Source organism: Apium graveolens, chromosome 8, assembly GCF_009905375.1.
Source record: "Apium graveolens cultivar Ventura chromosome 8, ASM990537v1, whole genome shotgun sequence".
NCBI classification, from domain to species: domain Eukaryota; kingdom Viridiplantae; phylum Streptophyta; class Magnoliopsida; order Apiales; family Apiaceae; genus Apium; species Apium graveolens.
This window is the reverse complement of record NC_133654.1, coordinates 14,235,957-14,261,723: the sequence shown is the minus strand read 5'-3', so window position 1 is coordinate 14,261,723 and position 25,767 is coordinate 14,235,957. Positions and strand designations below refer to the sequence as shown.

General features: G+C 36.7%; 1 protein-coding gene across 1 annotated transcript; it reads right to left on the bottom strand.

Moving 5' to 3' along the window:
* Positions 1–2,607: 2,607 nt before the first annotated feature.
* LOC141679308 (uncharacterized) lies at positions 2,608–3,081 on the bottom strand. Its single transcript, XM_074485809.1, has one exon. It carries the CDS (start codon positions 3,079–3,081, stop codon positions 2,608–2,610), a length of 474 nt encoding a protein of 157 aa, XP_074341910.1.
* Positions 3,082–25,767: the final 22,686 nt, after the last annotated feature.

Below are 25,767 nucleotides of genomic sequence, written 5' to 3'. Positions count from 1 at the left end.
TGAACTTGAGCTTGGCAAACCTTCTGTAAATAAATGCTAAGTATTCATCAATGTCTTTCATGTCATCTTGGCTCATAGATTCTTCACTTTCTACTGCAAGCCCTTTTCCCTTGTTCTCACAGACCCTTGAAGTTGATTCAACAGCTTCCATCTTCATCTCCTTCTCCTTCTCTAACTCAGCAACTAGTGCAATGGACCCTCCTTTCTTCTTTCATCTCTCCATCCTCTCATCTTGCTCTATTTCAATCTCATATGTTTTCAGGATGCCATACAGTCTCTCCAAAGAAAACTCTTTATAATCTTGTGAGTTTCTTAATGAGACTGTCATTGGTTTCCATTCCTTTGGAAGAGATCTAAGGAATTTCATATTGGAGTCTTTTGTCTGATAGACCCTTCCATGCAACTTTAAAGCATTTAGCAGTTTTTAAAACCTATTAAATATGTCAGTGAGTGACTTACTTTCTTTATTATGAAAATGTTCATATTGCTGAATCAGTAGTTGCATCTTGTTTTCTCTAACTTGCTCAGTGCCATCACAGATGATCTGTATTGTATCCCAAACATCCTTGGAAGTTTTGCAGTTGATAATGTTGTCAAACATATCACCATCAACTCTATTGAACAGGATATTCATGGCCTTTTTATCCTTCCTGACTTGTTCAATGTCAGGATCAGACCATTCATGCCTTGGCTTGGGGACAGATGGCTCATTTCCAGTTGCAGCTCTCGTTGGTACATGAGGGCCTTTTTCTATGCAGTCCACATAGGCCTCATCTTGAGAAAGCAAATGAAGATGCATCTTTACCTTCCAATGATGGTAATTATCTTTATTCAGAAAAGGAATCTTGACTCCAACATCCTTCTTGTTCATCTTGATATGTTGTTTTGATCTTTAAACTCTTTGTTCTTCAAGAGCTTGCTCTGATACCAATTGTTAGTCCCTTAACAATATAACAAGAATTACAAAAGGGGGGTTGAATGGAATTCTTGAAACTTTTTCTAGAATAAAAATTGTTCTAACTCAATTATATATATGTGTGTGAATTGATTAGCAGAATGCGGAATAGTTACTTGAAATGAATCAAAACACAAGTAATTAAAAACAAGAGTCTTTAAAAACTTTCTGGTGGATTTGAATGATTCCGCCAGAGATATTTAATATATATCGAGAGAACTCTGTGTGCAAAAAGCTCACAGCTTCTTACAAAATGATAACAACTAAGAACGAGAGAAATGCTAAGAGTACAGCTTACAAATGTTTCTCTCTTGGTTGCTTAGTTTCTTAGTTACTATTCTATTTGCTGCTTCTTGGTTTATATATCACCAAGATTATAAAGTAATAAGACAGGATAATAAAATAAAAACTATCAAGTCTAATACAATGCTACTTTATTACTCTATTCCAGCATCTTTGAATATCTTCATAATAGCATGAAAATAGGCTACCATATTCGATTTGCATACACTCGACGCATGTGACTGTGTTGTCACTGTCAACAGATATTTGAATTCTTTATCCATTGAGTACATAATCATCCGTCGAGTTTATGATCATCCGTTGATGACTTTGTTGATCATCCGTCGACAGCTATATTGATCATCCGTCGATGGCTTTGTTAATCATCCGTCGGTAGCTATTTGGCACTTGACTTCATTTCAATTATGCAGAATTACAAGACATCATCTATGTACAATTAATCAACCTATTCTGCATATCTAGTTAAAGTCAATCATGACTTATGTGCTACTATAGAATCTATACAAAGGTGTATGCAGAAATGTGTTACAGACTTATTGTTACATAAGCTAATCATTCGATGGATAATAAATCATCATCCTTCGGGACTATATTGAGTCATCCGTCGGGACTATAATCCTTATCCGTCGAGTGCTACAAAATTCACTAAGTAAAATCTACCAAGGTGTTTTGTTAATGAAATCATCAAGTTCACAACATATACACAACAGTACTTACCTTTTTTCAAGATTTAAAATTGTCCTTATATCATTAGGATTTATAGAATTCTTTTAACAGAGCATTTTGAAACGAGGGCGCGCCCTGTTTCTTTTTAACATGCAAGTGTCAAGTACTCATTTCTTATTAGTGATTCTTTTTGCAGTAATTTATTCAAGTACCAAACCAATGGCGCGCCTTAATCTGAAGGACTTTTCCTTAATTTATTCGACCAGTCGTACACTTTTATTTCTGCGTTATTAATCTGTTGTTTCATATATATTTTATATAGGCGCGCCCTTTTATAGACGCGTACCATGGTATCCTGATCATGGATTAGTAATTCCTCAATTGGGCGCGCCTTATCATAGAGAACGCCTCATATTCTTTCCAAATGAAATTTTTACATGCCAAGCATATAAAGCAATTTGAAGTAACTTCTTTCTTTTATTGATAATGTGCTCTAGTGTACAAATTACACTAGTCCCATGGCTATTATGTTCTGTGGGGAAATTATTTGAAAATTTTCTTCCTTCTGCTAGTTCCAAGGTTCGTAGTCATATGTACTACCCCCCTAGGCTAGGAGGAATTTATTTGCTACTAGTCTATTATATAGGATTTAATCATGGAAATGAGGGGGACAAAGCCACACCCTACTGATAATACTTTTGTAAATGCTCCGTATTCCATGCTCGAGGAATAGGTTTGCCATCCAGATCTTTCAAGCGATAGGTTCCCTTCCAGAGTATAGCTTTGACCTTGTACGGTCCCTCCCAATTAGCTCCAAGCACCCCGTGCTGAGCTATCTTGGTGTTAGACATAACCTTTCGTAACACAAGATCTCCAACCTTGAACGGCACGGATTTTACCTTTTTATTAAAGTACCTTGCGATTCTCTGTTGATATGCAGCAAGCTTCAATTGAGAGTTTGTTCGGGTTTCATCTAACAAATCCAAGTGAAGTCTCTGGTTAATTTCTGCATTTTCCTCAACAAACAAGTCTCTCCAGAGGGATCCGGCTCCTACCTCCAAGGGAACCATGGCCTCATACCTATAAGTCAGCAGAAATGGGGTTTCTCTTGTAGTCGATCTGGGAGTTGTGTTGTAAGACCAGAGGACCATGGGCATCTCATATGGCCAGTCTCCTTCCTTTTCTTCCAACTTTGCCTTCAAAGTATGTTTTATGATTTTGTTTATAGCTTCTGTCTGACCATTACTTTGCGGGTGATAAACTGCGGCAAAATCCTTTTTGATGTTCAAGTATTCATAAAGCTTCCTTAGCTCTTTACTATCAAACTGCTTCCCTTTGTTTGAAATGTTAAGAGTACAGCTTACAAATGTTTCTCTCTTGGTTGCTTAGTTTCTTAGTTACTAATCTATTTGCTGCTTCTTGGTTTATATATCACCAAGATTGCAAAGTAATAAGATAGGATAATAAAACAAAAACTATCAAGTCTAATACAATACTACTTCATTTCTCTATTCCAGCATCTTTGAATATCTTCATAATAGCATGGAAATGGCAATGCTTCTTTGTTCTCGAAAACCCAGTTAAATAGGCTACCACATTCCATTTGCATACCCTCGACGCATGTGACTGTGTTGTCACTGTCAATAGATATTTGAATTCTTTATCCGTTGAGTACATGATCATCCGTCGAGTTTATGATCATCCGTTGATGACTTTGTTGATCATCCGTCGACAGCTATATTGATCATCCGTCGATGGCTTTGTTAATCATCCATCCATAGCTATTTGGTACTTGACTTTATTTCATTTATGCAAAATTACAAGACATCGTCTATGTACAATTAATCAACATATTCTGCATATCTAGTTAAAGTTAATTATGACTTATGTGCTACTATAGAATCTATACAAAGGTGTATGCAGAAATGTGTTACAGACTTATTATTATATAAGCTACTCATTCGATGGATAATAAATCATCATCCGTCGGGACTATATTGAGTCATTCGTCGGGACTATAATCCTTATCCGTCGAGTGCTACAAAATTCACTAAGTAAAATCTACCAAGGTGTTTTGTTAATGAAATCATCAAGTTCACAACATATACACAACAATCTCCCCCAATTTATGTCTACTGGAATTGTAGCCATAAATTAAGAGACACTTGATGATAACAAAATACCCTAAAAATATAACTGTTGAAGGAAAGTAGATGATACTGAAAAGTGCTTCAATTAACAAAATGTACAAAGTTTAGCTCACAATCATTTTCAAGATGCTCCTCTAGCCTGAGCAGGTTTATCTACTTCCTTGAAGGAATGGATCTCTTTCCAAGCTTTCTGTTATTTTCTTCAATCTGATTTTGGAGCTGCCTGTGGAATTCCAGTTCATCAGATTCTGAGAGATCTAGCTTTTCTTGCATTTCCAAGAGAGTCTCATTGCTAGAGATGCTTAATTGGTCTTCTAATCTGAAAAATCTTCTCACTCCTTTATCATCCATGAACTCCATAAGCCAGTAGGGCCTTAGATGCACTCTTTTCCCTGTATAGGGGATAATTAGAGTCTTTGGGAGTGCATCTTTAGCTCTAACACTCCTTATTTCTTCAATCTTCTTCAGTACCAATCTTCTTGCAGTAATATTGAACCTAAAGTTCTTTTTGAAGGATGAATAAACCTTGATCAGTACAATTTGGCTTTCTTGAAGGATCCTGTGAAGTGGCCACTGAGTCTCCCTTCCTCCCTTGTACTTGAACACTAACCTTTCAGGTAGATTTCTGTATGAATCAATTCCTCTCACTTCATCTAGTTCATCCAGATAGAGGTTTAAGTCAGAAAACTCCTTGATGTCACACAAGTACAGGTAATCTCCCTTATTGGCTTTAGATTGAACTTTGACTAGAGATTTGAATTTGAGAGGTGACAGCTTCACTTTCTTGACTGCTCTTGACTTTGTTCTTTTTGGCTTGCTAAGGATTGGTAAATTGAAGTCAGGAATTGGTAAGTTCTCCCATTCTATTGGCTCATCCTTAGGCACAATAGGTTCACCATGAATGTTCCTGTAGGGATCCACCACTTTGATATCTTCAAATACCACAGAGGGCTTTGATGCTTGAGTTGTAGTTGGAGTGGATTTCATGGGAAACTGATTCTCCAATTCCTTATCAACAATGTCCAGTTTCCTTTTGGTTCTTTTAGCCAATTCCTTGATTCTTGGAGCTTTCTTCTGTTGTTCAACTTGCTTCTTTGGATCTTGTGATTCAGTGATTTCAGATGGCTGGGCAGAGATTTGTTGTGATGAATTTACAGCATGTAACTTGACCAAGATAGCAATCTGCTCTTTCTTTTGTTTAGCCTTTTTGGCATCTAGAACAGCTTGCTTCTTTTCCTGTTTTAATCTAGCCTTTTCTTCTCTCTTTGCTTGAGCAAATTGAGGATGTCCAGCCACCACACAAATTTCTTTCCCATTCCTGAAAACTTTAGCAATTCTCTTCTTCAAAGCTGAATCAGTTGGATCTTTGTAGAAAGCAATTGACCTTGACAGAAGCTTCTTTTCATCAGGCTTAGGTGTCTCATACACAGTATCCAAAGGGTTCTTCAATGATGATTTTGGATAATTCACCTTTGGTTTCAGAATTATTTCAGCCTTTGGAGATTTGATGCAGGATGACTGTCCTCTTTCCAGATAGTTCATGCTCATCTCATTCACAGAAATTTGCTTGACTTGAGAATGATGGATGGCTGACTCAACTGGCTCCTTGACTAGTTCAAACTTCTTTTGTATATTCTCATCAATCTTCTACCAGTTGAGTGGACTCAACTTCTTCTTATTAGTTGCTCTAAAGTTGGTTGTTGCTGCATTTATCAGATCTATACTGTTTGTAACTGGTGGCTTTGAGATAGTAATTGAAGGCATAATTAGTTTACTGATATGAATTTGAAGCTTCTCCCCCTTACTTGGTCCTTTCTCCCCCTTTTTGTTATCATCAAGTTGATTAGAGAAGGGGGTTTGAGCAGCCACCAATTTTTGAAGTAAATCTGTCCGTTGGACTTGATGAAGATGGATGGATTTTAAAGATGCTTCCATGGCTGACATTCTTGTATCCAGGGCATCTATCTTGGTTGCAAGATCAGAATTTTTCCTTAATTTCCTTTTGATATCAAGCATTGTGGCTTCTGGAAGCTTATAATCCATCTTCTCTGAAATGGCCGTCTTCATCTCATCAATATCACCCTTGATGGTGTTTACATCCCTAGCATGTTGGAAGCCTTGAATTTGTTGAAGTTGCAGGGAGGCTAGATGTGCCTGAAGGAGCTTCTTGGTGCTGGCATTTGTAGTGATTTGAAGAGCAGTGTTTGTTTGATTGATTAGTTGGATTAGGGTTGTCTTGAAGTAGTGCTCATCACAGTGCTTTGAAAATACCCATGATGGCATACCTGATCTTGAACTGGAACCTACTTCTCCCCTATGTCCATTGCTTCATCTTCACTATCCCCACTTCCATTACCAAAGAAATCAGCTGAACCACCAGTCTCATAATCCACATCACCAGCTGTAGAGGGCAAAGCTGTGATGGCATCCTTAGCTCTTAGCATAGACTGTATGGTATGCACCAGATTGAGCATCCTTTCTACATTGTCATTGCCCTGTTCAGCTAGAAGTTGATAAGCTGGAACAGGGTGAGTAAATGCCTCAGCATCAAGGGAGATGGAATCTATAACAGCTTGAGGTTGTTGGGATAGTCCCTCCCTGTCTGCATCCTGGAAATTCATTGACTCACTAACAATGACATTCATCCTTATAGCTCCAGTACCTGCATTTCTCTCGTTTTCTCTCTTTTGTTGTATCAGGGTCTCACCCTGGCTCCCCACTCTCACACCCACACCTTTACCATCTAAGGTGGGACTCCTCTCACTTTCTTTTGCCAATCCTGAATAAGCGGATTGCATAATTTCACTCATTTCCTCTCCTTTTTCCTGGGAGCAACCCAGACTCTCACTCAAAACACTCTTCTCTCTCAATCCTAATAGTGACTGTACAACCACTAATTCTTCTGCACTAGAGATAAATGAAGTTTGAAGCTGTGCAGAGATACTCGACGGATGAGTGATATCCATCGAGTGAGTGGTTTTGCTATTCGACGGATAACTGTTGTTAAGCTTATCCGTCGGGATACAATCACTACTCGACGGATGAGCAATATCCATCGAGAGAGTATAAATGAATGAACTAGGAATAGAAACTATTGTGGACTCTGTGCTGATTGAAGATATTTTGGGCACAGATGATTCAACAGTTCCTGAAAGAATTGGCAAGTGAGCCAACAAATCATCTAAAAGATGATACTCACTTGTACTAGATTTTGGCTTCCCCAACAAAGTTAAAGAAGGGGAATCAGGAATTGATGTGTTTATCATATCCACATCCAGTGAGTTTGTGGGTGAGTTTGGTGTTTGAGGTGCTTCTATTACTAGAGATTTTAGTTATGACTCCACATTTATTGGAGTCACATCAAGCTGAATTTGTGAAGGTGTAGTGACTGTGTCTTTAGCACCATTTTTCACAGTGTGTACCCTGTGCATCCCCAAGAGTTTTGGATTTCTTTTTTCTGGCATAAGTTTGGGGTGAGCTTGTGTCCCTAACCCTCTTGGCCTGTGCTCTTGGTTGAGAGCTTTGTTCAATAACTACATCCTTTTGGGAGGATGTAGCTAGAAATGAGCTATTATCCTTTTTAAGCACTGCAGTTTGTTGGGAAACTGCAGTGTGGCTAGGCTGGGAACCACTCACCTCTCCATCCTTATCCTTTGGGTTTCTTTGATGTTCACCCTGTCCCTCACCTGTCTTACCCACCTGCACACTCCCCTCTTTGGTTTTGGTGGATTTTGCAGCTGGCATCTTTTGAGAGATACCAGAGGGGGCTTTCTTTGATTTGGATTTTGAAATATTTGTAGGTTTGGTAGCTTGGGTAGGCAACTGTTGGGTCATTGACATAGTTGTCATAGCCACACTAGAACTCAAAGAAATTTGTGAGGTTGGAATAGTGGTAGGGATAGATGAACTTACCTCACTTACCTGAGGTGCTTCCATTACAGGGAAATAGAACAGTGGCACCTCCTTGTGATGATTGGCTCTGTTCAAATCTGCAATGAGCCTTCTCTCTTGAACCCAACAATCTAATTGTTTGTTAGGGTTCTCAAGCACAATATTCTCAGAGAGATGATTAGCTAACATCATAAAGAATCTAGCATAATACACATTTTTACCTCTCTTATTTAACTCTCCTAGTTTAAAACCCAACTCAAACAAAACAAGGTCACTGAAATTATAGAATTTATCTGTAACTAGCATGTAGAGCATGTTAAGCATGGAGATATTGACTGAATCAAAATTACTGATTTTACCTGAAAATACCTTAGTCACCACATCACACATAAAACTCCATTCCTTCCTAAGACCCAATCTCCTAATATCACTTAACTTATAAGTAAAGAGTGCATAGTTCATGGAATTAAGCATATTGATTATATCAGTGTCAGTGTGTGGTGAGGTCACGGTGTTATCAGGAATTTTGAAACATGTGTTTACAACATCACTATTGATATAGAATTCTTTACCTTTAATGTTTAGAGTAATGGTCTTATCTGTTGAGTTGTATATAGCAGTGGTCCACATTTCTTCAACAACTTCACAACAGATTGTGGGTGATTCCAGCATGGCCTGGCTAAGCTTGCAATTCTTCACAAAGTCCATCATCTTGTGATAGTCACCAGATTGTTGAATACCCTTGTTTACTAATGCAGTGAAATTGTTCTTCTCATAAATAAACCCAGTTTGAGACATAATCTTGACAACTGGCGCCATTGTTAGAGAATAAAAGCTTGAAGAGAGAGAGTAAGTGCTTTGAGAGAGAAATAAATTTGAGTAGTTGATTTGAGAATGATAAAAGAAGAGCAATGAAATAAAATAGGCTTTTATACTGTCTCAAAATTAACTGTTAAAAATAATAAAGTAAAATAAAGTAACCAATTAAAATTGCCTAAAATAGCCTTTTAAAAATAAACTGTAAAAATAATACCCATTATCCGTCGTGTTATGCTTACAAACTGTAAGTATAATCGATGAATAATGTGCAGGGAATTAACGGCTGAGATTAAGACAATTCGACGGATGAGGATAAACTGTTATTCGTCGTGTCATAAAATATTCCAGAAAAGTAACTGATTTTTATTAGCAAATAGTATACCGACGGATGATCAAACTCGATGGATAAGGATCATCCGTCGAGATGCAAATTTTGACTTAGCCAAAATTTCATCCAAGACTGAAAAATCAATAAAAATTATGGCTGCATTTCAACTAACAAATTATCTCATAAAGATTTAAGAATAATTAAGTATACCTAACTCACTTACCAACCTTGTAAAGGTGGATTCATCTAGTGGCTTGGTAAAGATATTTGCAAGCTGCTTCTCACTTGGAACAAAATGTAGTTCTACAGTACCATTCATTACATGTTCCCTTATGAAGTGGTACTTGATATCTATGTGATTTGTCCTTGAATGTTGTACTGGAATTTCAGTGATGGAAAATGCACTTGTGTTATCACAGAAAATAGGAATCCTCTCAACTTGCAAACCATAGTCTAGCAATTGATTTTTCATCCATAAAATCTGTGCACAGTAACTGCCAGCAGCAATATATTCAGCTTCAGCTGTAGAAGTTGAAACTGAGTTTTGCTTTTTACTAAACCAGGACACAAGCTTGTTTCCTAGAAATTGACAGGTTCCTGTTGTACTTTTTCTATCAATTCTACAACCTGCATAATCTGCATCTGAATAACCAGTTAGATTAAAACCAGAATCTCTAGGGTACCAAATGCCAAGTTTTGGTGTTCCCTTGAGATATCTAAAAATTCTCTTAATAGCTACTAAGTGAGATTCTCTAGGATCAGCCTGAAATCTAGCACATAAACATGTAGCAAACATTATATCTGGCCTACTAGCTGTTAAGTACAGAAGTGAGCCAACCATGCCCCTATAACTTGAAATATCCACAGACTTTTCAGTAGTGTTTAATTCAAGTTTAGTTGCAGTGGCCATGGGAGTTTTTGCAGATGTGCAATCCATTATATCAAACTTCTTTAAAAGATCAAAAATATATTTAGTTTGACTAATGAATATTCCATCACTAACTTGCTTAACTTGTAAACCAAGAAAGTAAGTTAGTTCTCCCAACATACTCATTTCATACTTACTTTGCATCAATTTGGAAAACTTTTTGCAAAGTAACTCATCTGTAGAGCCAAAAATAATGTCATCTACATAAATTTGAACAAGTATACTAGAGCCATTAACATTTCTAAAGAATAAAGTTTTATCTACAATACCTCTTGTGAAATGATTTTTCAAAAGGAACTTTGATAAAGTGTCATACCAGGCTCTAGGTGCTTGCTTTAGTCCATAAAGTGCTTTTAAAAGATAGTAGACATGATCTGGAAAATTTGAATCTTTAAAACCAGGAGGTTGACTAACATAGACTTCCTCCTCCAAATCTCCATTCAGAAAGGCACTTTTGACATCCATTTGATAGACCTTGAAATTGGCATGGGCTGCATAGGCTAAAAAATTATGATGGCTTCAAGTCTTGCAACAGGAGCAAATGTTTCATCAAAATCTATTCCTTCTTGTTGACAATAGCCCTTAGCAACCAATCTAGCTTTATTCCTGACTACTATGCCATTTTCATCTATCTTGTTTCTGAATACCCAGTTGGTGTCTATTGGATTCTTTCCTTTAGGCTTGGGTACCAGCTTCCATACATTATTCCTTTAAAATTGGTTTAGCTCCTCCTGCATAGCTAAAATCCAATCAGGATCCAACAAAGCTTCTTCTACCTTCTTTGGTTCTTCTTTGGAAAGAAAGCTGCTATATAGACATTCTTCTTGAGTTGCTCTCCTGGTTTGAGCTCTAGAAGAAACATCACCAATTATGAGCTCAAATGGGTGATCTTTTGTCCATTTTCTTTGTTGAGGTAGATTAGCTCTAGATGAAGAGGCCTCATTGTTGTCTTGATGTGTGATTGAGTTTTGATTGTTAGAAACTCCACCTGAGTTTGTGGATCTTTGATTTGAGAAAGGGGAACTTTCTATAGGTGATCTATCTTGACTTCCTGCTTCTCTTGATAACCCGACGGATGGTGAATTTTGAGTACCGACGGATGAAGCAGGTTGCCTTCCGACGAATAAGGCAGATTGTCTCCCGACGGATGATGTGGCGCCCTCCAAACCCGGGTCAGAAGTTTGGGGTCCACACACACACCTTAATTATAACCTACTTATAACAATAATAAAGATAATAATAATTATATGCAGTGACCCTACTTATCCACCACCACGGACCGCGACAGGTTAAAGTATGCACACAAGCCAACACACTAATATATTACAAACCGTTCAAATCCCAACTATTTCAACTCACACTGAGTATCAAACATTATTACAAACTTTTACAAACATAAATTATCCCAAAAGAAGTCTACTAGTTCAGCTTTCTCAACCTGAACCCCTAGCTCTCACGCTGGACTGGGGATCCTCTTTACCAACTGGTTCCTTTTTAACTGGAAAGAATATAAACAACATCGCACAAATGAGCTAACTAGCTCAGCAAGTCACAATAACAAAACTGAGAATAATGATCATCAGGTGAATATATTTATGATATCAAGTGAACAATGGATTATGATTTAGAATTGGATAATATACTTTTAATTTAAAAACCAAGGTTAGGCTGCTGATCAGTCACGCACTAACCCCGAGCAAGGTACACAGCATTGCTCTAACTACTGGATCCAAGGCACACATTGGCCTAACTTGACCATTATATGGTCTGACCACGAATCTGGTCCACAATTTTATAAAAACAATCCAATTCTAACATAATAACAGAATACGCAATAATAAACAATAACCAGAATCATTAACAACAATGACTGTTTAACAATGAAAGGGTTTCAATCTTTGTAAGGATCAATAAAGTAGTTTACAAGCTTGAATGCTGGGATCTGAAAGAATTGGATAACAAAAGAATCAATATTTCAGGGTTTCAAAGATTTGAGCTCTCAAAGCATAGGATACAATGGTTGAATGTATAAGTAATTCAGTTCAGTGTTTAGGATTTTGTTTGCATGTATTTATGGAATAGTATCGTATACTTGAGATTCGAGTTTGGGTTTACAATAGTCAATGGTTTAAAAAGAATATGGTTCATGGCTCAAGAACAATAACTGAAATCAGGGTTTCGGTTTCCGTGCTTCAAAGCACTTGTAATGTCAACAAGACTATCAAGAATTACAATATCTCGAGAAAGTTCAGAACACTTGCCTGGAATTAGCTTACTACTCTGTACTCACTTCCAATCACAATCGGCTTACTCCTCAACTATCTGTTTCCCTTTTCTACGCCTTGCCTCTTCTGCTCACATATCATAAGCATCTATCAATCATCAACTCACAAGATTCTATTCAACGCACACTTTTATCTACCCTTCGTTTTACCCAAATCCGATTAACGGATTGAAATCTACGCAATAACGAAGTATACACCGCATATATAGACCGATAGTCAAACCACATGTCACATATAACACATAATACATCACGTAATCAATGACATATCATTTATAAAGAAGTCTCGGTCATAAATGGGCTTTCTGGTATTTTAAAATAATTTTTAAAACATTTTTCGGAATTAAAACGGGTCGTTGGATCAATTTCGGGTTAATAAACAGGGTTCGGTTGGCCAATTCTGGCTCCGAAACAATTTTAGAATAATTATCGAGCCTTGAAAATAATTTAGAATAATATTTTAAAGCTCTAAACTATTTTTTAGAATTTTTTAAATCATTTTTAATAATTAAATCTAATTAAATAATTAATTAAAAATCAATTAATAATTAATTAAATCAATTAATCAATTAATTTTCGAATTAATTGACTAATTAATCAATTAAAAATTAACTGAAATTAATTAAATAATTAATTCAGATTTATTTGTGAATTAAAAATAATTTTCGGAATTAAAATAATAATTTTTAGAATTTTCAGAAATTAAAAACGAATTTTTATAATAAAAATAAATGGGAAATATGATTTTTAAACATTTTTAAAACAGGAATCCTATTTTTGCAAAGTCTGAAAACTACAGGGACCAAACTGCATCGTCCCCAAAACTTCAGGGACCAAACTGCAATTTTTACAGTCCAGTCGCCGGAAAACACAGGGGTGGCCGGAGAACACGATTCCGGTTTCCTCACCTTACCACAAGCTCCAGATCACATCTACACAACACCAGGAACACAACCATGCAATCAAAACAACCTAACAATCCCTGAGTTGGCCGGAATTTGGCCGTGAAATTTCCCAGTTTCCGGTGAACATCGGAAAACTTCAAAACACAACTCCCTTCTCTACAGACCTTGTTGGTTCATGAAACTTATACGACTGGATTGCAAATTTCACAGAGAACACAACCCACTATAATACAACATCAATCTATCACAGAATAAGAAACCCCCAAATTTCAATTAAGAACATTCATACGGGTTATAAACCCTAATTTTAAAATTCGAAAATCAAACTCAAATTTGAACATGTTATTGAACTCCAAATCAGACGTATGACATATGAAAATCATCAGGAAAACAAGTTCTACAACATACAATCATCAAATCATACAAACAATCATCCGAACAAAAATTCATATTTTTAATAAAATAAATTCGAAAATAATTAAATTTTTAGAAATTCAACCTTTGATTCTGCAGGTGTATGGGTTACAGATTCTGATAGAGCTTCTCAAGACCTTCAAATCTAGTACTCGAGCTTTTCAAACAAAGATCACTAACACCTTCAAAAGTTGGTTTGATTCTCAGAAAGGTTTATGAATATATGATTTTTCTCTGTAAAATTATATATTTATCTGTCTGCAAATGATTTTGATACAAAATAAAATACGGTAAAAGGCTATTTATAATTACGGAAAATTAGTATCCCGTTGGATCATTCCGGATATAAAATGGTACGTTTATTTATAAAAACTGATCCAAACGGTATCGGTTTTTGGGATAGTTATCCCAATCAGTACAATTTGTACTGCGGTCTTGGTCTCAGCACCCAGTTACACGTACTACGAAGTGATAATTGGGATAGTTTAATAAAAGGCTCCCGTTTATCGAAAATACGGGTTTTATTAATTTACCGAAACGAATATTGTATCGAAAATGTTGTGCCGGGACCTGCGCAGGACAAACCGTACGCCGGATCGAAAAAGTCGAAACATGGAAAATGCTCGGAATATTATAATTAGGTTAGAAAGGAGTTCTCGATAGAGTTTCGGGTTCCAAAAACGTAACAACGGTTGACGTCGGTTGGTTCCCGTTTTTATAAAATAGATTTTAATTACCCGGAAAAAGATTTTAAAAATTTTATATGATTCTTATAAATCTATAAATCAACACAAAAATAATTAGGAAGATATAACAATTATCTATATTTTATTTGGGACATATAAAAATAAAATACTCAATTAATATTATTTTTGAATATTCAAGTACATATATCACTTAACAATTAACTCACAGAATAGTTACTGAACACACATATTAATTATTTAATAGTAAAAATAATTACACGTTATATCCCGGATATTACATCCTTCCCCCCTTAAAAGGATTCTATCCTCAGAATCTCCTAAGAAAACAAATGAGGGTACTTTTCTCTCATATCACTTTCTAACTCCCAGGTTGACTCTTCAACCTTTGGGTTTCTCCACAATACTCTTACTAACTTTATCACTTTATTTCTCAATATTTTCTCTCTTTCCTCTAAAATCTCTATTGGATTCTCTACATATGATAAGTCTGCCTGAAGCTCTATTGGCTCATATTCTGTTACATGCCTGGAGTCTGGATTATATTTCTTGAGCATCGATACATGAAAAACATTGTGAATGTGCTCCATGTGCGGAGGTAACGCCAATTCGTAAGCTACTTTACCAATGCGCTTTAGAATTTCAAAAGGTCCGACATATCTTGGGCTTAGCTTCCCTTTCTTCCCAAACCTCGTTAGTCCTTTCCACGGTGATACTTTCAGTAATACCAAGCTTCCTTCTTCAATTTCCATGTCTTTCCTTGACTTGTCTGCATATTTCCTCTGACGATTTTGTGCGGCTATTAATCTTTTCTGAATAATTTCAACAACTTCCTTTTTCTGCTGTACCAGTTCAGGTCCGAGTATTTTACGTTCTCCTACTTCGTCCCAATATAATGGAGATCTACATTTGCGTCCATAAAGGGCTTCATAAGGTGGCATTCCAATGCTGGCGTGATAACTGTTGTTATAAGCAAATTCTACCAGGGATAAATGCTCGTCCCAACTTCCTTTGAAATCAATAGCACAAACACGTAGCATGTCCTCGATTGTCTGGATTGTTCTTTCACTTTGGCCGTCCGTCTGCGGGTGATAGGCCGTACTCATATTCAATTTTGTTCCCAAACATTCTTGAAAGCTTTTCCAAAATCTTGAATTAAACCTTGGATCTCGATCAGATACGATAGACACTGGAACTCCATGACGAACTACAATTTCTTTTAGGTACATATGGACTAACTTGTCGAGCGAAAATCTTTCATTTATAGGCAGAAAATGAGCTGACTTGGTAAGTCTATCCACTATAACCCAAATGGCATCATGATTAGCCCTTGTCCTTGGTAATCCAACTATGAAATCCATGGTAATATGTTCCCACTTCCATTCTGGAATCTCCAATGGCTGTAGCAATCCGCTTGGTCTCTGATGCTCCGCTTTAACTCTCTGACAGGTATAACATTTGCTAACCCATTCCGCAATTTCCCTCTTCATATTTGGCCACCAATAATTCTTCTTCAGATCTCTGTACATTTTGGTACTCCCTGGATGGATGGAATATCTTGAACTATGTGCCTCTTGTAAAATTTCATTCTTTAACTCCGTCACTGGTGGAATCCAAACTCTTGAAGAAAACCTAAGAATACCTTGATCATCTTGTTGCGTGCATAATTCCTCACCTACCAAACTATTTATATCTTGATTCATTACCTCTTTCTGGCATTTCTTTATTTTCTCCAGTAACTCCGGGTGGAAAATCATACTGTATACTTTTGCTTCTTCAGGCTTGCAAATTTTAACCTCCAATTCTAATTTCTGAAATTCTTTATATATTTCTTCAGGTACAGATAACACATTTAACCTTTCCTTCCGACTTAACGCATCTGCTACAACGTTCGCCTTACCGGGATGATAATTAATCGAGCAATCATAATCCTTGATCAACTCTAACCATCTCCTTTGCCTCATATTAAGTTCCTTCTGGGTAAATATATATTTCAAACTTTTGTGATCCGTGAAAATCTCACACTTTTCTCCATATAAATAATGTCTCCAAATTTTCAAAGCAAAAACTATAGCTGCTAGCTCCAAGTCATGAGTAGGGTATTTCTGTTCGTGTGGTTTCAATTGTCTTGACGCATAAGCAATCACCTTGTCGTGCTGCATAAGAACACATCCTAGTCCCTTATGAGAAGCATCGCTATAAATTACGAAATTCCCTTGATCGTCCGGAAGTGATAAAACAGGTGCCGTGATTAATCTCTGCTTCAATTCTTGAAAACTTCCTTCGCACTTATCGTTCCATATAAACTTTTCATTCTTTCGTGTAAGCTTTGTTAATGATGTGGCAATCCTTGAGAAATTCTGAACAAATCGACGATAATATCCCGCCAATCCTAGGAAACTTCTTACCTCAGTGGTTGTTCTCGGTCTCTCCCAATTCGTAATTGCTTCGATCTTTGCCGGGTCCACTTTGATCCCTTCATTACTGACTATGTGTCCTAAGAACTGAACTTCCTGTAACCAAAACTCACACTTCGACAGTTTAGCATATAACTTCTTCTTCCTTAAAATCTCCAAAGCCGTTCTCACATGTTCCGCATGATCTTCTTTCGTCTTGGAATAGATTAAAATATCGTCTATAAACACAATAACAAACTTATCCAAATACTCTTTGAAAATTCTATTCATCAGATCCATAAACGCTGCTGGGGCGTTGGTCAATCCAAAAGACATCACTAGAAATTCATAATGTCCATACCTTGTTCTGAAAGCTGTCTTTGGTATATCTTCTGGCTTGATCTTTAGTTGATGATATCCCGATCTTAAATCAATTTTGGAGAAATACTTGGCTCTCTTCAATTGGTCAAACAAATCATCGATTCTGGGTAATGGATACTTGTTCTTGATTGTCAGCTTATTGAGCTCCCTATAGTCAATGCACAGTCTCATGCTTCCATCTTTCTTCTTGACAAATAATACCGGGGCTCCCCACGGGGATACGCTAGGTCTAATTACTCCTTTCTCTAACAATTCTTGCAATTGCCTTGCTAGCTCCTTCATCTCAACAGGCGCCATTCTGTACGGGGCTTTGGACACCGGTTCTGTTCCAGGTTCTAAGTCAATCGCAAATTCAATTTCTCTATCTGGAGGAAGTCCTGGTAATTCGTCGGGAAATACGTCTGGAAATTCATTCACTACTGGAATATCTTCAAGTTTTGCGAGCTCCTGACTTCTGTCGATTACATATGCTACGAAATGCTCACATCCTTGTCGTAGTAACTTCTTGGCTTGAATCATTGTTAAGAACTTCTTTACTTGTTTCTGACCTTTGAACGTTATTATTCTTTCGTCTGGCGTTTTCACCATTACTTTCTTATTTCGACAATCTATCTGAGCATCATGCTTAGATAACCAATCCATCCCTAATATCACATCAAATTCTCCTAACTTAAATGGTATCAAATTTACACAAAACTTACTACCAGAAATCTCAACCTCACAATTTTCACAAACTTGGTTCACAGTTACACGTTCTTGATTTGCTAATTTCACAGTCATTATTTCATTTAAGCATTCAACTGGACAATTTAATTTACTAACAAAATCTTGTGAAACAAACGATCGAGTTGCTCCCGAATCTATTAACACTTTGGCACATAAAGAATTCACATTAAGCGTACCTGCCACAACATCCGTATCCTGGACCGCATCCTTCACTGACATATCAAAAACTCTAGCCCTTGGAGTCTCATTCCCTGTTGGGGTAGATCCCATAATCCTCAATGCATTACTGACTGGGGCTGGTGTCTTGCAATCCCTGGCCATATGTCCTGGCTTCCCACATTTAAAGCATGTAAATCCAATGACTGGAACCTTCACTGCTGGATTCCGGATAGGCTGATCCTTATTTGCTGGCTGATTTCGGCACTCCCTTGAATAGTGCCCTTTCTGGTTGCATTTAAAACATACCACATTCAACTTGTTACAAACTCCTCCATGCTTCTTTCCACAAACTTGACAATCTGGAAAAGTTAATCTCAACTGATTCGGCTGATTTACATTAGCTGGACGATTGCCTTGTCCTCCGTCTCCTGCATTTTGTCTTCTGAAATTAAAATTTCTCCTTGGCTGAAACTTGCCCTTCTTAAAATTTGGAAACTTCCCTGTTTGTGACTGACCTTCACTTCCCTCAACTTTCCTTTTCTTGCTTTCCTTATCTTTCTGGAACATCTCACTCTCTGTCTCTGCGATCATAGCCTTCTGTACTACTCCTGCATAAGTCTCTAATTCAAAAATAGCTACCTTTCCCCTGATCCATGGTTTCAAGCCTTGCTGGAATCTCTTAGCTTTCTTTCTATCAGTATCAACATACGACGGCACATACCTTGACAATTCCTCAAACTTCCCTTCATAATCTGTTACTGACATATTCCCTTGCTTTAACTCTAAAAACTTCAACTCCATTTGATCCTGAACAAACTGAGGAAAATACTTTTCTAGAAACAATTCCTTGAACCTTTCCCAAGTAATAACATCTGTACCTTCCAATGTCTTCACCATCTCCCACCAATAGGTGGCTTCTTTCTTCAGATAGTAACTTGCAAACTCAACCTTCTGTTCCTCCTTCACTTTCACTAAGGCAAATGCCTTCTCTATTTCCTTTAACCAAACATTTGCTTCAATTGGCTCTAAGGAACCCTTAAATTCTAGTGGGTTTATTGCCTGAAAAGTTTTGAAGGTTACCTGGGGATTGGTCTGTCTTTGTTGTTGTTGTGCTAGGTGAACTGTTTGTTGAGCCAAGATTTGAAGAATCTGGGCTATTGCTGGGTCCATAGGTCCTGGGTTCACATTCGGGTTTGTATCATCTTGATTGTTGTTGTTGGTTTCTTCATTTCGGGTGTTGGTGCGGGTATTTCTTTTAGGAGGCATTTTCTGTAAAGAATCAATCAATTTATTTAGCTTTTGAATCAAATATTTGCATAAAAGAAAAGTTTTATAAAACAGGAATATCTCTTTTGAAAACAGTTGTAACTAAGTAAATTGCATGCTTCTTTACAGAATATAAACAGTTATGGAAAATGGGGTACATGGTATCACAGGGTATGACTGGTGCAATAAAATAAATGACAGTGCTGGAAAGGAAAAAGGTACTGATATATATAGATCAAAAGTTTTAGGGTAGTACAAGCGTAAAGACGCTTCGAAGGTAAAAGCAAAAAGGGTACAACAACCTACTCACTAGTCAGCATAGCTAGTCTATAAATACAACTCAAAAGTCTACTGATACACACTACACACTACTGTACATACTACATAACCATAACAACACTTTTCAGTATCTCCATCTCTGAATCTCTGACTCATGGCAAATCTGGACCTCCTATCTCCTCAAGCTCCTCTAGAACCCACTTAGCCCATTCCACTAGGAAGTCAGGGGTGATGTCCTCATGTGTAGCCTCAGCAATCCTCACAGCAGCTGCTCTACGAAATGCCTGGAGCCTCTCTCTAAGTCGCCTCTCACCACTCCCCATCTCTCTGGTACGCATAATATGCAATAGCTCCTGGATCTGACCCTGTAGGAATCGTTGCTCCATAAGGCAAGCCTCAAACTGATGATATGGGACAGGATAGGAAGAGAACTGGAAAGGTACTCCCGTGACTGAATGACTAGTAAAGCCTGAATCCGCAGGTGGGGGTCCTCTAATAGGTGGCCTCACACCTGGAGGTGGAATAGCCTGCAGTGGTACGGGCTGCAACACCGGTGGAGGTAGAATAGCCAATGTTGGTGGAATAACAGGACGTGGATCCGAAGGTGGCACTCCTACTGAAGGCTCTGAGTGATCAGCTGATACGGGAATAAAAGAGTCGACCATCTCTGCTATCTGAAATCATATCGTAATATAAGAATCTCGTTCCATAACGCAAACTATACTAATACCTAATATACCGAAGCACTCAACCTCTCAACGTTCTCTCATCCTATGCCTTACTTCTAATCTTAACCCTCTACCCATTCCCGTTAACCTAGGCTTGTGTCAGTGACTTATAACCTGTAGCTCTGATACCAACCTGTGGCGCCCTCCAAACCCGGGTCAGAAGTTTGGGGTCCACACACACACCTTAATTATAACCTGCTTATAACAATAATAAAGATAATAATAATTATATGCAGTGACCCTACTTATCCACCACCACGGACCGCGACAGGTTAAAGTATGCACACAAGCCAACACACTAATATATTACAAACCGTTCAAATCCCAACTATTTCAACTCACACTGAGTATCAAACATTATTACAAACTTTTACAAACATAAATTATCCCAAAAGAAGTCTACTAGTTCAGCTTTCTCAACCTGAACCCCTAGCTCTCGCGCTGGACTGGGGATCCTCTTTACCAACTGGTTCCTTTTTAACTGGAAAGAATATAAACAACATCGCACAAATGAGCTAACTAGCTCAGCAAGTCACAATAACAAAACTGAGAATAATGATCATCAGGTGAATATATTTATGATATCAAGTGAACAATGGATTATGATTTAGAATTGGATAATATACTTTTAATTTAAAAACCAAGGTTAGGCTGCTGATCAGTCACGCACTAACCCCGAGCAAGGTACACAGCATTGCTCTAACTACTGGATCCAAGGCACACATTGGCCTAACTTGACCATTATATGGTCTGACCACGAATCTGGTCCACAATTTTATAAAAACAATCCAATTCTAACATAATAACAGAATACGCAATAATAAACAATAACCAGAATCATTAACAACAATGACTGTTTAACAATGAAAGGGTTTCAATCTTTGTAAGGATCAATAAAGTAGTTTACAAGCTTGAATGCTGGGATCTGAAAGAATTGGATAACAAAAGAATCAATATTTCAGGGTTTCAAAGATTTGAGCTCTCAAAGCATAGGATACAATGGTTGAATGTATAAGTAATTCAGTTCAGTGTTTAGGATTTTGTTTGCATGTATTTATGGAATAGTATCGTATACTTGAGATTCGAGTTTGGGTTTACAATAGTCAATGGTTTAAAAAGAATATGGTTCATGGCTCAAGAACAATAACTGAAATCAGGGTTTCGGTTTCCGTGCTTCAAAGCACTTGTAATGTCAACAAGACTATCAAGAATTACAATATCTCGAGAAAGTTCAGAACACTTGCCTGGAATTAGCTTACTACTCTGTACTCACTTCCAATCACAATCGGCTTACTCCTCAACTATCTGTTTCCCTTTTCTACGCCTTGCCTCTTCTGCTCACATATCATAAGCATCTATCAATCATCAACTCACAAGATTCTATTCAACGCACACTTTTATCTACCCTTCGTTTTACCCAAATCCGATTAACGGATTGAAATCTACGCAATAACGAAGTATACACCGCATATATAGACCGATAGTCAAACCACATGTCACATATAACACATAATACATCACGTAATCAATGACATATCATTTATAAAGAAGTCTCGGTCATAAATGGGCGTTCTGGTATTTTAAAATAATTTTTAAAACATTTTTCGGAATTAAAACGGGTCGTTGGATCAATTTCGGGTTAATAAACAGGGTTCGGTTGGCCAATTCTGGCTCCGAAACAATTTTAGAATAATTATCGAGCCTTGAAAATAATTTAGAATAATATTTTAAAGCTCTAAACTATTTTTCAGAATTTTTTAAATCATTTTTAATAATTAAATCTAATTAAATAATTAATTAAAAATCAATTAATAATTAATTAAATCAATTAATCAATTAATTTTCGAATTAATTGACTAATTAATCAATTAAAAATTAACTGAAATTAATTAAATAATTAATTCAGATTTATTTGTGAATTAAAAATAATTTTCGGAATTAAAATAATAATTTTTAGAATTTTCAGAAATTAAAAACGAATTTTTATAATAAAAATAAATGGGAAATATGATTTTTAAACATTTTTAAAACAGGAATCCTATTTTTGCAAAGTCTGAAAACTACAGGGACCAAACTGCATCGTCCCCAAAACTTCAGGGACCAAACTGCAATTTTTACAGTCCAGTCGCCGGAAAACACAGGGGTGGCCGGAGAACACGATTCCGGTTTCCTCACCTTACCACAAGCTCCAGATCACATCTACACAACACCAGGAACACAACCATGTAATCAAAACAACCTAACAATCCCTGAGTTGGCCGGAATTTGGCCGTGAAATTTCCCAGTTTCCGGTGAACATCGGAAAACTTCAAAACACAACTCCCTTCTCTACAGACCTTGTTGGTTCATGAAACTTATACGACTGGATTGCAAATTTCACAGAGAACACAACCCACTATAATACAACATCAATCTATCACAGAATAAGAAACCCCCAAATTTCAATTAAGAACATTCATACGGGTTATAAACCCTAATTTTAAAATTCGAAAATCAAACTCAAATTTGAACATGTTATTGAACTCCAAATCAGACGTATGACATATGAAAATCATCAGGAAAACAAGTTCTACAACATACAATCATCAAATCATACAAACAATCATCCGAACAAAAATTCATATTTTTAATAAAATAAATTCGAAAATAATTAAATTTTTAGAAATTCAACCTTTGATTCTGCAGGTGTATGGGTTACAGATTCTGATAGAGCTTCTCAAGACCTTCAAATCTAGTACTCGAGCTTTTCAAACAAAGATCACTAACACCTTCAAAAGTTGGTTTGATTCTCAGAAAGGTTTATGAATATATGATTTTTCTCTGTAAAATTATATATTTATCTGTCTGCAAATGATTTTGATACAAAATAAAATACGGTAAAAGGCTATTTATAATTACGGAAAATTAGTATCTCGTTGGATCATTCCGGATATAAAATGGTACGTTTATTTATAAAAACTGATCCAAACGGTATCGGTTTTTGGGATAGTTATCCCAATCAGTACAATTTGTACTGCGGTCTTGGTCTCAGCACCCAGTTACACGTACTACGAAGTGATAATTGGGATAGTTTAATAAAAAGCTCCCGTTTATCGAAAATACGGGTTTTATTAATTTACCGAAACGAATATTGTATCGAAAATGTTGTGCCGGGACCCGCGCAGGACAAACCGTACGCCGGATCGAAAAAGTCGAAACATGGAAAATGCTCGGAATATTATAATTAGGTTAGGAAGGAGTTCTCGATAGAGTTTCGGGTTCCAAAAACGTAACAACGGTTGACGTCGGTTGGTTCCCGTTTTTATAAAATAGATTTTAATTACCCGGAAAAAGATTTTAAAAATTTTATATGATTCTTATAAATCTATAAATCAACACAAAAATAATTAGGAAGATATAACAATTATCTATATTTTATTTGGGACATATAAAAATAAAATACTCAATTAATATTATTTTTGAATATTCAAGTACATATATCACTTAACAATTAACTCACAGAATAGTTACTGAACACACATATTAATTATTTAATAGTAAAAATAATTACACGTTATATCCCGGATATTACAGATGAAGCATTTTATAATTCGACAGATGTTGAATTTTATGCTTCATTGGTAGTAGATTTTTCTGCATTATCCTTTGATATTGTTTCTTGATCACTTTCATCATCATTGTCATCACTAACCATCTCCATATTGTCAAATTTGTGGCTCTCATGGTAATCTCCATCTTGAAGTCCTTCAATCTTTTTATCATCAAACACAACATGTATTGATTCCACAACAATGTTGGTTCTTAGATTGTAGACTCTATATTCTTTACCAACAGCATATCCAACAAAAATTCTTTCATCTGCTTTAGCATCAAACTTCCCATTTTGATCAATTTAATTTCTCAGAATATAGCATTTGCAGCCAAAGACATGAAGAAAATTTAGAGTTGGCTTCTTGTTCTTGAACAATTGATAGGGAGTCATGCATCTTGCTTGGTTAACCAGGGAAATATTCTGAGTGTAGCATGCAATATTTACAGCTTCAGCCCAGAAATATGTTGGTAGTTTAGATTCTTCAAGCATTGTCCTGGCAGCTTCAATAAGTGATATGTTCTTCCTTTCCACTACTCCATTTTGTTGTGGAGTTCTTGTTATTGAAAACTCATGCAGAATCCCATTTTCCTCACAAAATGCTCTCATGACAGAATTCTTGAACTCAGTTCCATTGTCACTCCTGATTCTTCTAACTTTGAAATCAGGATGATTATTGACTTGCCTTATGTGATTGATGATGATTTCACTAGCCACATCTTTAGACTTTAGGAAATATGTCCAAGAGAACTTTGAGAAATCATCTACAATTACTAGGAAAAATCTTTTCCTTGAAATGGACAACACATTGACTGGTCCAAACAAATCCATGTGTAGCAGTTGCAAAGGTTCTTCAATTGTTGAATCATGTTTCTTCCTGAATGATGCTTTAATCTGCTTCCCTTTTTGGCAGGCATCACACAGTTCATCCTTAGAAAACTCCACTAGAGGAATGCCTCTAACCAGTTCTTTCTTTACTAGCTCATTCATGGTCTTGAAGTTTAGATGGGATAGCTTCATGTGCCATAGCCAACTTTCATCCTGACTTGCTTTACTGAGAAGACAAGTAACAGATTATGCATTAGATGAGTTGAAATCAGCTAGGTACACATTTCCCTTTCTCACACCAGTGAGAACTACTTTGTTGCTTGTTTTGTTAGTTACAACACAGGCTTCTGAATTGAAATTACTGAGTTGCCTTTATCACAAAGCTGGCTGATACTCAACAAGTTGTGTTTGAGACCATCCACTAAGGCAACCTCCTCAATGATGACATTGTCCTTTGAAATCAAGTCATATCCTATAGTATAACCTTTGTTGTCATCTCCAAAAGTAATACTTGGGCCAGCTCTCTCCTTAAACTCTGTGAGCAGGGTAGAATCACCAGTCATGTGTCTTGAACAACCACTGTCCAAGTATCAAAGATTCTTTCTATTTCCCTGCACACATCAAAATCAAATCAAGTTGATTTTGGTGCCCAAGTTTCCTTGGGTCCTGCCTTGTTAGCTTTCTTTTTCTGTTTCTTAGGCTTTATCTCATTTGACTTGGGATATCAGAATCATCCTTAGTCATTTGAGTTGGGCCTTTGAAACCATTCATTGTAACAGAATTATTATGCATATTATAATCAACAGGGAATGGCCTGTTATTAGTGAACATGTTATTCCAATAAGGCATGCTAAATTGCATTTGTGGCATACCAAATGCAGCATAATAAGGATTAGGTGCAAATGGCATATTAGCAAACTGTGCATTCATATTCTGTGTAGATATAGCATTCATAGGCAAGGGAGGCATGGCATTCATATTGGGAAAGTGAGGTGGCACAGACATGGAAGTAGGCATGGCAGATTTGCAATTAACAGACAAATGATTTACACTACCACACTTGACACA